General features: G+C 36.3%; 1 protein-coding gene across 3 annotated transcripts in view; it reads right to left on the reverse strand.

Moving 5' to 3' along the window:
• Positions 1-242: 242 nt before the first annotated feature.
• Positions 243-17,546, reverse strand: part of CTNNA2 (catenin alpha 2) — a 964,097-nt gene continuing 946,793 nt past the window's right edge. For 2 of the 3 annotated variants that reach the window (XM_039238114.1, XM_039238113.1), the window contains one exon: positions 243-1,425. In XM_039238114.1, coding sequence (XP_039094045.1) covers positions 1,138-1,425 — 288 coding nt within the window. In that variant the 3' untranslated portion in view covers positions 243-1,137. Of the gene's footprint in view, positions 1,426-4,055; positions 4,173-17,546 lie in introns of all 3 variants that reach the window. The other variant, XM_039238115.1, reaches the window with a different exon arrangement.

A 17,546-nucleotide genomic window follows, 5' to 3' on the forward strand; every position in this document is an offset into this window, starting at 1 on the left:
TTTCAGTTTCTGAGAACACATAATGTTTCTAAAGTTTATCCCAGGGCTGAACATGGCCCAGATAAGTCTAACACATGACACTGTCACTTTACATTATTTGAAAGTGAATAAAAAACAAGTGGGAAAACATGAAATGAAGCCAAAACAATGCAGAGATATCACCCTTTTACCTCCAATTTCTAAAAACAAAATGCATTTCTTTTATTAAGTATGCATTTAAAAAAAGAAGCATTCTTCAGATGTCCAGATTATATGTTTATTTTGAGTTAGTGGATACAATGGCATATTAGATACCAGCACTCCAAGCTACACCTATTTATTTGCCTCTAAACCTTCACAAATCGTCAGATTCCATTCTTCTAACATTCCACCACTGGGCTTCCTATTTCTATCAAAATCATAGTTCACATTTTTTAAAGTAAAAGATTGATCACCATATTGTGCTTCCAGTGCCCCCAGAAGGATTAGAATTATCTCAAATAAGTGTTTTATTTTCAGCAAAAGGGGAAAAATTGAAAAGATGAGCACTAGTAATGGCAGTACTACAAGAAAAAGAATAGAATATAGATTAAAAGAAACATTTTGGCTGGATGAATTAGTTTCTCAGTAAAAAATCTACATAATATCATGGATATGACTTCAAAGTTAAATTGTTCAGTTTGTGGGCCACACACTTCAGCATATTGGCTAGTACACTTTTGCACCGAAACAGAAGCAATACAAGCTTTATGTTCTACCATTACACTTCCAGATTTTTCACTTATTAAGATACCTGCCAACCTAATGATTCTTGCATGCATTAGAGTTTGCTTTTGTAGAATTAAGTTTATTATCCCCATCCCACCCACTCCCATAAACATTGCGATGCGAACTCTTTGCCCAATTTTATGAGAATGTTGCAAAGGACAGCTCTGTGCCACCTCGGGACAGGTAGTCCCTGGTCCCTCCCTGGCTACTGATGAATCAGTAGTATTGATCACATCTTATCTTGATCATATCTTATCTTACATGCAAACAGACACTGCTCCCTTAATTTCCCCATGCCAGAGGCATACGAGTCAGCAGGTATGCATACAAAAATGGAATTAAAAAGAAAAGGAAAGGGGAAAAAAAGCTTTCTTATTAAAGCCTATCGTCCTAGAATGAATCCATTGCTTTGAATTCACTTAAAGCCTGTACGGGTGAAATGTGTTTCTTCTGGGAACCTCGTCTAACTCGTGTCTGGAATTCTTCGGGCTTTTCTCTCTTCACAAGGGGCTTCTTCTCTGGAGCCTTCATCTTCCAAGATACAACTGGTGAGTTGACAGCTGCTGTCCCATAGACCTTCTGGTATTTGGTTGAGGCCACATAGGATGCTTTCACTGTGAGGACAACGGCGTTCATCAGGTTTTTAGCTGCCTGGATGAGTGATGTGGCACTGTCCAGCTAGAGCGGGAGGAGGACAAAGAAATACACTTGGGTTAGTCACGGCACATCATTCACAAGATGGTGGTGTAACTTCACAGTTCAAACAGCATAGTGCTTGTGCAAATATACAATATTGACCAAAAAGAGAAAATTATTGCATAACAAAGTGAACGAGCTACATTCTCTTCTATCCTCAATCCCAAGGTGAAAAGATTAGTCTACAAGGCGCAGCTTTCTAAAACTCCAATACCTCTAAAAACCAAGCTGTTTTTAGCATATGAGAAGCCCAATGTAACAAGTTTTCCAAAGTGGAACATCTCATGTTATTACATTAGGCTGATTGGTAATAGCAACACTTACTCAAATGTTTAAAAGGCATTTGGCAGGAACTGTAGGGAAAAAAAAGGTATGCAGGGTTACATCTCAATTTTATGGCCATTCCATTGGAAGCATCTCTCTTTTTATAGAGTGTTTCTATAGCTTGAGCTCAGGATTTGTAGGGATGCAGGCAGAGAGACACACCCATGCTGCGCTGCGTTTCACTGAGGTATTCAATGGGCTTGAATGTTTAACTATTTTCAGGTCTTGAATATTCCTCCTACAAAAATAATTATGTTAGTTTCTTATAGGTCTGAGGGCACTCAGTAAGACCCCTGTATCCACATGCTAATGAAATATTGATGTTCACTCTGTGGCAAGCTCTTTTAAGAACTTTGTATTTCCCCATTTAACTTACAAGCACCCTAGGAGGGAGCAATTATTGTCACTGCATTTTATGAAAAGAGAGCTGGTGCATGTAGAGGTCTTATAACATTCACGGTTTATATTTGCTTAAGTGATGAACTCCTTAAAGACTGTACCATACAGGTAGGATAACTTTTAAAATACTGCAAGCCACAATTTAGAGTAGGTTTAGAAGCTCATCCTCAGAGTCTAAGACCAGGTATATTTTTAGTTCCCCTCTTTTCTGCTTTTAGGCAATTTGACAGTGTGGTATATATGGTTTACAAAAGCATCAATATCTGTTTCAACCTGCTTCACTTCCTGGACTATAGATGCCGGAAAAGTTCAAAACTACATTTCCCTGATTCCCTTTCAGCCAAGATTTTACAAGTGACCTAGTAAAAGAAAATAATTAATAGCTAGATGCAAATATTACTCTATCCTCTCTCAGATGCTTGAACAAAGTTTGTTCATCAAGCTTCTTATAATATCAGCTAAGGAAATATATCCATTGCCGTTAAATGAAGAATTCCAAGAATGTTTCTCCTTGTTGAGATTGATGGGCTAGTGCTGCATAAGTGAATGGGAGTTAGATATAGAACCTTCCGGGTACAAGACGATTAGCAAGGTTTTTAAGCTAAGGGACCTCACACCCCATGGATCCCCTATGTGATGTGGACTGCTCTCACTTTAACTTTTTGCCATTTTTTTGTGACCAAAGTATGTCCTAAGCAGTGACTGGACACATCAGAAGTTACATCTAAGGCCTCTGTGATGCTGTTACTCAGGCTGTTCTCTGGCCCATATACTGTATTAGAGCTAAATAAATGTAATGCTAAACTTAAAAAAAAAAAGGGTTGATAAATGTGCTCTCAGTTCTCCCACCACCAAAAAAGCTCATAAAGTCTGATCATTGGGGAAAACAATGGAAGATGCTTTCTATGTATGAATTCCTTGCAACACCATAGAATTGAGGCCTCACTATTAAAAGACTAAAGGTCAGTACTACATTGACCCCCACAATACTATAAAGAAGCAAAGAGATTTGTGGATTACAGCCATGATTCAGCAAATAGACAATTGACTTGTGAATTAAATCAACCAAATGCATAAAGTAACTAGTTTACCACTTCTATGACATTGTACAAGGTGCACATATACCAAAATAACTGCTTACCCCAAAATGTTTAATTTATAGAGCACAAAATTTGAAAGCTAGCTAAGGAAGCAAATTCTAGATTATTCATGTTAATAGAAGAGAAGCCGAGCACAGATTAGTACAGTGATTCTCTGAGTAAAATCTGAACCAGCAGTATCAGTATCACCTGGAAACCTGTTAGAAATGCAATTTCTTAGGCCACTCTCAGACTTTCTAAATCAAAAATGTGTGATCCAGGGGATGCTGATGCATGCTAGCGATTGAGAGCCACTAGATTAATGAAACCCAAGGACTATCTGAAGGTTTATTTCATCTAGTGATTTTAGGACCTTGCTCGCATTAGTTTGGTAACATCAGGGCCAGTTACCTGGTTGAATTTTCATCTTTTCCATTATACCCCCAGGTAGAAGTAAATAATGAAGGGAAGAGATAGATAGCAAATGTTGGAACAATTCGATCAGTCAAGGTTTCTTTACAAACTTGATAACATACCCCTTGGCCAATTGGCAGTTCCTGTAAGTCTGTCAGGTTTCAAAAATGAGTAATATACATAAAGTGAGTTAATTCTGTTGTGCCCCATGGGTAAAGAGAGGGAAGAACGGGATCAGTGACAGTTCTGTTGATTTGCTTCTGGGCAATAGAATTAGTACAAGTAGAATAAGACAAGATGCATCTATTGCATTATTAAATGGCTTTCTGAAAGCAAATCTTGGGAGAATTGAGTGGATCCAAAGAGAAGAATTGCAAGTAATTTGGAAATTTTTACCACAGATTCCATTTTCAGATAGATGGTGTCTAATTCTGCAGCAAAAATATGATAGCCTGTCTCTTCTTCAGAACCCCTTTGCTCTCCCAGCCTGATGCAGGAATCCTGTAAATAAACCTAATACATTGATTGAAAATGAGACAGCTCTGAAATATAAAGCCAATGATTTCATTCAAGCTACCTCGTTGGGCAGATACTGAATTTCGGGCAAGGTTTAAGCTATAAGTGAGGAACCTGGTCAGATAAACCCAAACAAGTATACTGCTAGACAATACTTCCAATTTAAAATTATAAGAAATGTGACTTTTTCTTAAACCTTGAATTCCCAAAGGATGACTTTGGCCATTTCCCTGTACCCATTTTAATGATTTAGATCACTGTTGCCACAATCAGAATTTGTTTTATTTAAAAATGGCTCTCCTTTATGCTTGTCCAAAAGAGCACAGAGACCTGTGCTAAACATTCCAACTGGCATGTTTTGTTAAAAATTCACTTTCTAAAGAAAGTATACTAAAAAGATTAAGCCTACATGGTAATAAAATCTTTTAATAGAAGGTTTAGAAAAACTTAGTTAATAGTGTTCTGCTTTGTGATTTGTACTGTAACTATGGCATTTCAAACAAGGTATGTAAATGAATATGTACAAATGAAGTCCTAATAAGCAATATTAATTAAATACTTAGGAGGTATTTGACCTTGCATTTGTCCTTTTAATTAAATTGCATGGTTTAAGTTTCAAAAATCCTTGAAGTAGGAATATTATAAAGCTTAGCGAGGTAATAAAATTTCCTCCTGAAGTAATGGATAAAAGTAGGGATCAGGACCCGTACTATTTTCCTCCAAAAGCTACCACCTGAATCACTGTGTAATCTCTGGGGTCTTGTTTTTCAGTGACTACCTGTCATTCAAAATGAACCTATCTCAATTATTAACTCTGTTTGGGTGGAAGCCTGTTCTTAAACTTGAACCCATTCTATACAAATCATGACTGAGTCTGGTGAGAGCCACCATTTCACCTTTGATTCTTAGTGTCACCTTGGAGCTTGAATTCTCTGTGACTGGATCTCCTGGCCTCATGTATGCTCCTGCCCAGTGCTCAGCCTTTCTCAGTCCTGGCTTTTGGGCATATTCCTGGCTTGGATTCACCCTCATGGCAGCAGTGACTGGAACCTGATTCCTATAGGTTCCTCTTATACTTGCTTAGCTTCTCTGAAGCACATTCACTACATAGTTTTAAGGACTGGTTGTACAGTTGGATGGGGCTCAGTAACTTTAGTGCTCTAAGCCTTTACTAGGGCTGATGTTCCTAGCTTTATAACAGCCTTAAAGTGGACTGGAGTTCCACCATTCCTCAAGCTGGCTAATTGCATTCCTTAATATATACTGATTAAACTCTGAGCAAAATTAGATTTGTATCTTTTCCTGCTTATGAGTTTTCTTATTCCTATTGGACATTCCATTCAGTCCCTATATCTAGTCTAGAAGAAGTTGCCTAATTTTCAGTTAATTTTAAAAATATGACCATGTGAGCACTCTGAATGTAAGAAAGGAGACTGAGGGGACTCATATAATCTCACAACCATCCCTGAGACAGGCAATACTATTATGCCCAGTTAGGATGCAGAGGGGCCATACAGCTTGACAAATATCATATCACAGGTAGGTGGTAAAGCCAAGACATAAGCCCAGGCAGCCTAACTACAGACTCCATGGCTAACCATTGCTTGATGTTGCTTCCCAGAGCCATGCAAGGCAGACGAAGCCACAACCTATGCTAGCATAATTAATTCTCCCCATTTCATTTCATAGGTGTCTGCTGTCCTTAACCACAGAATCAGGCTTCTCCTAATTTTGTCATTTAAAAAAATATATCAAAGTACTATTTTAAAAAGGTAACAGATGTTTCCTCACATCTTGTTCTATTACGGTCCATGAAAAGCAAATAAGGGTGGGAGAGCTGTTTCATAGCCATTTCTATAGGATTTTTCTAGCTCTTTTTCTGCCTCTGTATTAGTCTTTTTTTCTTAACCACACTCAGATTCTAACAGGTTTCTCTTTCCCTACACCATCCTCATTTTGTGATTTGAACGTAGAGAATTATTAGAGGGAAGACGTTCTTGAATTGTGATTCTTCCATTGATTGCTATTTGTGTTGTCTAATTGCTTGTGTCAGAGATAAAGATTATCAGGGGCACTTGGGTGGCTCAGTCAGTTAAGTGTCCAACTCTATTTTGGCTCAGGTCACGATCTTACATTTTTGTGAGTTCGAGCCCTAAATCAAGCTCTGGGCTGATAGGGCGGAGCCTGCTTGGGATTCTCTGCCTTTCTCAAAATAAAAAACACTTTTTAAAAAAGATGAAGATTTGTATGAAAAGCACTTTAAATGACACTTAAAATTTGCAGCATTGTCTGTAAGGTTTCTAAAACTCCATGTTGTAAATTTTACACTATTTCCTGAACATGGGTTACCTTGCAAGAGTTGTTCAGTTTCAAAGAAATAGATTTGGACACAAATGTACCTGTGTGACACAATCAAACTCTCCGATGAAAGTGCATCGACATTTCTGGAAATGCTAAATTTTCATTTATTCTTTCAGTCTAACCCTCCATCCTTCTACCTGCACAGTTATTCATCTAAGTATTTCTGCAGATACTCACTCTACATTATTTTGTGCCAACCACTGTGCTGGCGTTGGATATACACACACAAACCACAAGGTTTAACGCTCTCTGATAAGTGGTCTCCTAGGATGTAAGGTGCTAAAGGGAGAGAAACAAGAGAGTGCCTACCATGAGTCAGGTGTGAATAGGGTAGGAAAGGTGTCACCCTTCTAAACTCATTTTAATGGATGAAATATGTGGTTATTGTTGACTACACGGTTGAGTGATAAAAAAGGAAATTTTGGAATTCCCAGTTAATAAAACTGGGTACATATTGATGCTCTTAACCCAGATGATAGAAATAAGAGGAAAATGGAGGTGCTACAATATTGAGTTTAACTCTGGACATTCTGAATTTGATAACTTTACTGACATGAAACACAAACACCTCAAAGCTGAAATTATGAGAACGAAACTCTGGGGACCTGTTTTAAGAAACCACCACATGCTTTACTTTGCTTACATTGGTCTTCCCAGTTATTTCAAGAACAGTGTTCTGCATACTATAGGTATTTGTCAATTTCTGATTTTTCTCCCTTCATATTCCTTTCGTATATCCACAAAGAGAATAAAATGATGAATGAAAAACTGGATCTATATTTTCTGACCAATAAGTTCAATAAATCTAAAATTTTTTTCAATATTATACATTCAGGATCAAAATCCATAGTATTTTAATAATCTAAGGCAAACCATTATCAAGAAATATCTTAACTATTCCTGTAACAACCAAGGCTACTTTCTGTTAAGTAATTAGCAATCCTTCACCCTTGAAAATAATGGGGAGCTTCCTGGAGCCACCCAGCAATAACAGAAATGCAGTTTAGATTTAACAGCTACCTTTAAAAACACATACAACATTGTCAAAAGTGCAAAATAATGTAAAAGAGGTGGAGGGAAACACACTGGGGTTAAATATATATGACACAGTAAGTGTCTTAGGATGTTAATTTGTGAGGGCCAGGTATATAATTACAGAAGAAAATTAAGGTTTCACTATGTGTTCTGTATTATTCCATTTTAAGACTACATATAGAGATGGAAATATAACCTGGAAACCTATTTTCAAAAAAGCTGATTTTTACCCCCCAAAATAATAAACCATAAATGGTAATTCATAGAAATCTCCAGTACAAAGCAATCTGTCCTTGGATCAAAAATAATGCAAATGACACGGGACTACTGGCTAAACTAAATAGAATAAATTAAATCTTGCAATTCATTTCAAGATAATTTTGATGTACAAAAATGGAGGCGCATTACTTAATTAACTCAGAAATGCCTGGGGCAGGGAACCCAGGGCCACAGGACCATTGGGCCTCGGCTATTGACATGTTCTCAAGTCAGATCTGATCGTGCTAATGATTTTGAGAATGCTAAAATGGTTCTGCAAAAGGGTAGAGTCCATTTTCACCTCCTGCAAGATATTTTAGTGCAAATAACATAGTATTTAATATCTAAGAAATATTTTAATGGCGTTATACTATACATATTCTTGTCTGGGATAGTGTTTTGCAGGGAGGAAGTTGTAATAAGAGAACAGACAATAAATTGAAAGTAAACACTTAGAGAAAACTGTAATCATTCCACTGGAGCTGGTCATTTATTTATATTTAAACAGTTATAGCCCCCAAAGGACTCACAAATTACTTGCAGGAGGGAAAAAAACAAAAAAACAAAAAAACCCACCTTTGCTACAAGTCTACTCTGCTGCTAATGAATGGGAGGCTAGAAACCCAGAGTATTGGAGCCTATTATCCACCAAAAAGAACATTTCATGTTTTAAAAATCCATGAGGCTTTGAAAAGATATTTGATCTCCTTAGAAACTGATACATTTGAAATACCTGCCTACTTCTTCCCTGGTCTATATCAATAACACTTTAGAAAAGGTCTAGCAAGTCCTGGGTAATAAATAACTCAGGCAAACAAAGGCAGGGTGAAAAGGTTCAGCCTAACCAAATCTTTCCCTATAAAGTGTGTAAACTTTATGGATGTTTACACAGTTGCAAATAAGACAACTCCTTTGTGGTAAACCCTCATTTCAGTGTTGTAATCCACTCACTCTTCACCAAACAACAATGAAGTTAGTTAGCAAAATCACATTCCTTCTGGATAACATAGGGACAGTGGTGAACTTAGGGCAGGAATTTGCCACTCATTGTTATGGTGGGCCTGGCAGGCATTATTAGTCAATCACGGCACTTTGCTCCCTCAAAAGCTGCTGAGGGGCTTGGAAAAAAGAAACTTCTGTACCTCCTTTCTCCAAGAGGTCACATTTTGGTGGAGTTGTTAATAACTACCTGATACAGTTTATAACACAGATTCGTCATCTACTATACATCTACTTCTGTATTTAAATGGACTTGTTTAATACCTTTCTTTTGTGTCTTCCAAATTGCTGACAAGTATTTTTTTATCTAACTGATGGTCTATTTATATTTGTTCTTATAGCTGATACCATAATAGGAGTGGTTTAATGAAATCATTAAATAGAAGACATAAATATTAAATGAAGTTCAAAGTATCAGGGAGATTATTTTAAATCAGGTGACAAAAAGTAGCTGACTATATTAACAAGTATGGTGTCTGATGTGAAATGATCATCACTGTTGGCTGCAATTACTGTCAAAGAAAAAAGTGCACCATATCTGGTAACATTAGAACATGTAATGATCCTTCATAAACGACAGCTAAAGTACTGTGGGATAGCTCCTGAAGAGGTGGCTTAATCCCAGGGCTATTCCCATTTCATTGTGGTATCTTGAAGAGCAAATGTTGTACAACTCTAAGTAGAGGATCTATCATGATGCAGAGGATAAGAGGTCTGTTATTTTTCTCTGCAGGGCTGATTCCAGGGAGGTGGCTGGTATTCTACCAATGCTGAAGGCCAGTTGTTATGAAATCTGTATGTAATGTCTCAGGATTAAGTTGGTGAAGGTCTTAGGAGAAATGCACTGCCATAAGAAAAAAAAAATCTCCACAGCACTGCTGAGAAATTTACCAATTGGCTTTCAGAGAACTTTTTCAACTGGACGAATTTGTGTCTTTGTTTTAAATTCATTTAGGTAGGTAGTAGCGCTTCATAGTCAGACAGTCCACTGATTAACTGTCTTCATTTGCATTTTTTCAATTATAGGTAAGTAAACCTTGGGGACTCCCATGAAGGCTTAATTACAGTCAACAAATTTCCTAAATATGGCTTAGAGCCATTTTTTCCTCACTATTAAGGGCAGAACAGTTTTTTCTTAACCCACAACAAGGCATTCTTGCTAACCTTGGAGTCCCAAGGAGAAGTGGGAATATCAACCGGTGTTGGCCCTTGGAAAGTTAGGAACAGATATGTCTGTTCCTCTAGGACTCTGTATATCCTTTTTCTATGTTTATTCCTTCCCTAAAACTTCAAGATTTCCTGACTTAGAACCTTCCATGGATTGTTGCCACATGCAAAAAAAACCTTAGGCAACAGTGGTGCCAATGGATTTTTAGGCACTCACATGACTGGGAGATATTCCCAGGGAAAAAGATCTTTGTGTCACATAAATATAACATGCACTGATTGTTATGAGCATGTCTTCACTACATGGTACGAACCTTGGATTATAACCCTTCAAAGGGCTAAAGCTCCTTTTCACCTTCCCTGTAGGAGAGCCAGCAAGCACTACCTTTGACTGATTTCCCTAAGGATTATCATCATGGCTGGGAGACATCTCTAAGACAAGCTATTGGCCAAGACCTCAAGAACATTGTCTTCATAAATGGATGAGCCACCAAAAGACTTCATACTATCAGAAGTGTCTATCTTTGTATGGATATGGTATCGGCTGATACATGATGAAGGCTATTTAACACCTTATGAAATATCTCCTAGGCTCCAGCATGCAATGATTAATAATAGACAAAGTTCAAGGACCACCGGTTTGAGTGAGAGTGGGCAGTGCCTGGTGAGTGAGCGTAATCAGAAGGCCCTTGATAATTATTTATATGTTGGGGAAAGTAAACTGTCATTGAGCTCAGGACCCTCTCCTTATCAGGGTTGCAGTGGGACAGAAAGAGCTGGTTGAAGCTTTTGTTGCTACCTAAATTGTAAATGAAGAGTCTCTTTCCTCGGGAGGCTTTGTTGCCTCTCCTCAGGATCCTAGACCCCTTTTCCAATACATTCTTACATATCATGCTCTACCTTCTCTTCTGTTTCTCTCCCCTAATGTTACTCTGTTTTCCTTTCTAATAGTGAAGGAAAACTTGGGCTCTGGAGTTCAAACCCTGCTTGGACTGATACTGGCGATGTGATTCTGAAAGAGCTACTTAACCTAGCTCTACCTCAATAATGCTAGAAAGCACTTATTTCATTTTTATTTAAAGATTTTAAGTATTAAATGAGATAATGCCCTCAGAGCTGAGTGTCTGGCAAATGGTAGGCCCATAACAAATTTTAAGCTTTTGAGTCCAAAATTGCCTTTATTTCTTGGATTCTACCTCTTCTTCACTTTCTCCTTTCAAGATTCCCTCTGCTATCATGCATTTTGGACTTTCTCCCTCTTCTTACTGAAGCTACCACCACTTTGGCTTGCTCTCAATGCCTATATATCAGTTTTAATGTGATAGGAAATAAAGGCATGAAGAAATTCACAAGGGGAATAGAAAGGTATTAAAATATTAGTATGTTTTCTAACACTAATGAATTCTTCAGAAGGAGGAAATTCGAGATCAAGATTCAGTTCATAATATCTAAAACACTTGGGGCTTAATTGGGGTTGGAGAAAGACTAAAAGTAGAAAATAACATGGCTATAGTTAGAGATACAGGGAAGGTAATATAATCTATGAAAGTGATGTTTACATCTCTAATTTAAGAAGCAGCAAAAGAAATAGTATGAAATATTTTTCCCAACCACTTATGGGGCCTAAAATTCAGGCTCTTCATTTTGGTCAAAATTTCTTTCACCTAAAATCTAGAATCCCCTTCACTAAAATCAAAAACACCAGAAACAACAATTGTTAGTGAGAATGCAAGCTGGTGCAATCACTGTGGAAAACAGTATGGAGGTTCTTCAAAAAATTAAATTACAATATCCAGTAATTCCACAGTTGGATATTAACCGAAACAAAATAAGAACACTAATTTAAAAAGATACATGGACCACTCTGCTTTTTGCAGCATTATTCATAATAGTCAAAACATGGAAGCAACCCAAGTGCCCATCAATAAATGTAGTTTTATATATATATATATAGTTTATATGCACACAATAGAATATTACTCAGCTATAAAAAATGAAATCTTACCATTTACATAGATTGACCTAAAGAATATGAAAGATAAATACCATATGATTTCACTCATAAGTGGAATTTAAGAAAACAAAGCGAACAAACAAGTGAGTGACAAAGAAGAGTGAATGGACGGCTAAGTGAGATAGATGAAGAGGACTGAGGTATACACTTATCAGGGGGATTCCTGAGTAATGTATAAAATTGTTGAATCATTATTGTACACCTGAAACTATTAACACTGTTAATTATATGGAATGAAAGAAATTCTAGCAGGTAAGGAGTTACAAAAATGGAGCCCCCTTTGGACTAGGAAAGCCCATCAAACCAAAAAACAAACAACTGGGTTCCCTAGACTTGTTTTGTAAAGTTTTAAATGTTTCCCTACAAAATGATCTCTTTAATCTTTAGCCCATTTTATCTAGCATCTGCCATCTCTACTTAAGATTAGCCTATCTCATCATCTAAATTCCGAAAAAGACTCACAGTGTTAAATCTATATGTTCTGTAGGGGTACTTTAAAGTCTTATCCACCAAGCTTCCCATAACATGAGCATATAAAAGTTGCTATCTTTCACTGGACTGTGCTCACATTTATCAAGCAAGTGAGTTATCAAAGGGTAGGCTTTCGTAAGATCTTCATACGAAAAAATCTGGGGTGATTAAAAGTCAAAACCTAAGGGAATGACAGTTCCTGAGCCGTGGTCTGGAAAGGCCAGGAGATAGATAGCAAGAAGTAGGACAGGTGCAAAACAAAAAAACACAATGGAAAACCTCAAGAAAAGCTCTACTTCTCAATGCTCCAAATCCCTTCCAAAACCAATAAGGCAAGGATAGTTGATGTTTACCATACTTGCTGCCATTTCTTCCTTCATTGGTACATTTTTGTCTTAGACGTGGTCTCAGAATTCTCAAAACAATCAGTCACTAGCAATGGATGAGAGTTAGCACTCAAGATAAAACCCATTTAAAGAAAAGGGCATAGTTAGGAGAAAACCACTTTATGAGTAAAAACAGAGTAAAGGCCATGTGAAGGCTGAAGGATAAAAGTAGTAAACTCAGTTATATCTAAAAAAAATCAGTTAAGGGGATTAGTCAAGTGTAAAACTAGAGAAATTCATCAATTACATGGCGAGAAAGGAATAGAAAACTACAAAAACAAGAAACAGTGAGCCAAATGGCAATAAGTAGAAACCTGTCAATAATTACTTTAAATGTAAATGGTCTAGGGGCATCTAGGGGGCCTCAGTGACTCAATAAGTTAAGTGTCTGACTCTTGGCTCAGGTCATGATCTCACATTTTTTGAGTCCAGCATTGGTCCCTGTGCTGACAGCACAAAGCCAGCATGGGATTCTTTCTCCCTCTCTCTTTCAAAATAAATAAATAAACATTTTTTTAAAAATGTAAGTGATCTAAATTCTTCAATCAAAAGACATAAGGTGATGGAATGCACCAAAAAAATAAATAAAAATAGTAGTCATCTATATGCTGCCTAGAGACACTGTCTTCAGACCTAAGGACCCACACACAATTTAAATGAAGAGATAGAAAAAAACCAGGGTAGCAATACTTACATCAGACAAAATAGAATAAAACTAACTAGAGGCTACAAATATCTATGCAACCATCATTGGAGTGCCTAAATGTATAAGGCAAATATTAACAAATATAAAAGGAGAAATGGACAGTAAGAGAATAATAAGGGATTTAAACAGTCCACTTACATCAATGGATATATCACACAGTCAGCAAATCAATAAGGAAACAGTGTCTTTGAATGAAACACCCCAGCAGCTTAATTTTATAGATGTGTACAGAACATTCCACCCCAAAACTATGCTCCAGGATGTGTAACCTATTATTCCCCAAAGCAGGTCTCAATAAATTCAAAAAGAAAGAATCATATCCTGCATCATAACCAACCACAATGGTATGAAACTAGAAATCAATTACAGGAAACAATATAAACCTACAGAGGCTAAACATCGTGGGAATAACAGCCAACATGCCAACAAAGATATGGAAAAATTAAAACAGTCAAAAATCACCGGGACACAACAAAAGCAGTTTGAAGAGTAAATTTATACAATCAGGAGCAATCTTATATAAATAATCTTATACCTACAAGTACTAGAAAAAGTAACTAGTACAAAGTTAGTATAAAGAGGGAAATAAAAAAGATCAAAGCCCAGAAATAAGTGAAATAGAGACTAAAAACAAAAAAAAAAAAACAAGAAAAGATCAATGAAATCAAGAGCTGGTACTTTGAAAAGATAAAAGATAAAATTGATAAAACTTTAGAAAGTCTTGAGAAAAAAAGACTCAAATAGAGAAATGAAAGAGAATTAACAACCAACGCCACAGAAATACAAAGGATTACATAAGACTGCTACAAAAAAATTATATGCCAACAAAATGGACAACACAGAAGAAATGGATAAATTCCTAGAAACATAAAATCTTCCAAAATTGAGCCAAGAGGAAATAGGTTATCTGAACAGTAATGAAATTGGACTGACATTCAAAAAACTCCCAACAAACATAAGTCCAGGACCAGATGGGTTCACAGATGAATTCCACCAAAATTTTAAAGTAAAATGTTAATACTTATTTTCTCCTTAAGCTAATCTAAAAATAGAATAAGGAAGAAAACTTATACATAAAATAATAAAACTTCTTAAGAAAGTAAGTAGGTTTAGAGGCAACATACCTGAACATAATAAAGTTCATACATGACAAACTCACACCTAACATCATACTTAATGGGGAAAAACTGAGCTTTTCATCTATAATCAGGGAAACAACAAGAATGTCAGTCTTGCCACTTTTATTCAAAATACTACTCCAAGTCCTAGCCACAGCAATTAGACCAGAAAAATGAAAGGCATCCAGATTGGTAAGGAAGTAAAACTGTCATTATATTTGAGATGATATTAGATGTAGAAAACACTAGATTTCACAAAAAAAAAGTGTTAGAATAAATTATTTCAGCGAGGTCACAGGGTACAAAAGTCATTTTTAATAATCTGTTGCATTTCTATACACTAATAACAGAGTAGCAGAAAGAGAATTAAGAAAACCATTCCATTTACAGTTGTACCAAAAAGAATAATATAACTAGAAATAAACTTAACCAAGGAAGTAAGTAAAAGATCTGTACACTGAAAACTATAAAACATTAATGAAAGAAATAGAAATGGCAAATACAAATGCAAAGATATACCATGCTCATGCATCAGAAGAATATTGCTAAAATGTGCTTATTTCCCCAAATCTACAGATTCAATGTAATACCAATAGCACTTTTCACAGGACTAGAACAAGGAATCCTAAAATTTGTATGGAACCATGAAAGACCCTGAATAGCCAATGCAATCTTGAGAAAGGACAATGCTGGAGGTGTCACAATCCAAGACTTCAAGGTATACTACAATGCTGTAGTAATCTAAACAGTATGGTACTGGCACAAAAATAGACACATAGGTCAATGGAAAAACAAAACAGAATTCAGAAATAAACCCACACTTATATAGTCAGTCAATGACAAAGGGGAAAAGAGCATGTTAGGAAATATATTGGAGAAAAAATGGATGGCTACATACAGAAGAATGAAACTGTACCATTTTCTTACACCATACACAAAATCCTAGAACAAAACGTAGGCAGTAATCTCTTTGATATTGCCTTAGCAACATTTTCTAGCTATGTCTCCTCAAGCCAAAAAAAAAGGGGGGGTGGTACCAAAATAAACTATTGAGACTACACCAAAATAGAAAGCTTTTGCACAGCAAACTATAAGAAAAAGGCAACCTACTGAATGAGAACAGTTATTTGCAAATATATTTTTTCAATAATAACCCCTTATCAGATATACCAAAGGATTTCTACAACCCCACACCAGAAAACAAGCAAACACAGAAAAAACAAAAAAATCCCAATTAGACTTAAAAATGAGCAGAGTATCTAGACAGACATTTTTCCATAGAAGACATAGATGGCCAACAGATATGAAAAAACGCTCAGTGTCACTTATTATCGGGGAAATGCAAGTCAAAACAACAATGAGATATTAGCTTACACATACCAAAACAGCAAAGTGACAAGAAATAAATACTGGCAAGGATGTGAAGAAAAGGGAACTTTCATGCACTGTTGGTAGAAATGTAAATCACTGCAGCCAATACATAAACAGTATGGAAGTTCCCTCAAAAAATTAAACATAGAAGTACTATATGATCTAGTAATTCCACTACAGGGCATATCCCCCCCCCCCCCCGCAAAAGACTCAAATCAGTAATTCAAAAAGATATATGTGCCCATATGTTTATCATAGCATTATTTACAATACAACTAAGATATGAAGAAACCTATGGATGGATGAGGAGGATGTGGTGTATACTTAGAATGAAATACTACTCAGCCCTAACAGTGGATGAGATTTTGCATTTGCAACAATATATGGACCTGGAGAGTATTAGGTTAAGTGAAATAAGTTGGAGAAGGACAGGTACAATATAATTTCACTCATATGTGGACTCTAAACCCAAACACATGAACAAACAAACAAAGCAGGAATAGACCCATAAATACAGAGAAAACCCTGGTAGTTGCCTGAAGGAAGGACGAGGAGGGAAATGGGCAAAATGGATGAAAGGCTTCTAGTTATGGAATAAGTGAGTCATGGGGATGAAAGGTACAGCAAAGGAAATATAGTCAACAGTATTGTACTACCATTTTTGTATGATGGCAGATGGTGGTGAGTAGAGTTCTCCAATCACTATGTTGTACACCTGAAACTAATATAACATTGTGTGTTGACTGTACATCATTTGAAATAAATGTTTAAAAAAAATTAAACACACTTTGCATGATGGGCCTTCTCAACTTCTCCCCCTATAAAAAACTATGCTTTAAGAGTAGCATATTAGTATCATTTCTCCCTCTATCATAATTTCTCCTCGCATAATTCATAAGAATGGTATCTTAAATATAATGCAGAAAATTTTGACACATATGGAACTGGGTAAAATATACTATACTAACCTAAAACTAACTCTTCCTTCATTAGAGAAATGAGAATTACAAAAAGAACAAGTGGATATCATTATTCAAGGGTTCATAAGAGGTCTTCAGTATAGTGCATAGTAAAACCAGTAATTTTAATTAACCTAGTTTTAAATTTGAGCAGTTAATCCATAGCTTTTTAAAATATATATAATTGAATACATTTTTCTGCCCACTTTGAAACATTTGTTTCGTAGACATAGAATAATACCATCCAAAGCTTTTGCTTTCTCCCTGGTTACTTCTTTTCCCATTGTGAGATGCAAACCCACTACCAATTTTATCACATATTCAAATAACTTCCAAGCACTCACAGTGTACCTGTCACAGATTTAGGTAGAGGTTTCATATCTTTAGTTCAGAACACAACTCAATTAGCTGTAACCATTAAGTCTTTAACTTCCACCTAGATATTACTTCAGTTTCTTGAAAGAGTTGTTAATTTAACGAAGAAGATTCTGAGCTGATTTTATTGGCTCTTCCCAACATTCCAGAG

The sequence above is a fragment of the Hyaena hyaena genome, unplaced genomic scaffold, assembly GCF_003009895.1.
Source record: "Hyaena hyaena isolate Hyena2069 unplaced genomic scaffold, ASM300989v1 scaffold_136, whole genome shotgun sequence".
NCBI lineage: Eukaryota > Metazoa > Chordata > Mammalia > Carnivora > Hyaenidae > Hyaena > Hyaena hyaena.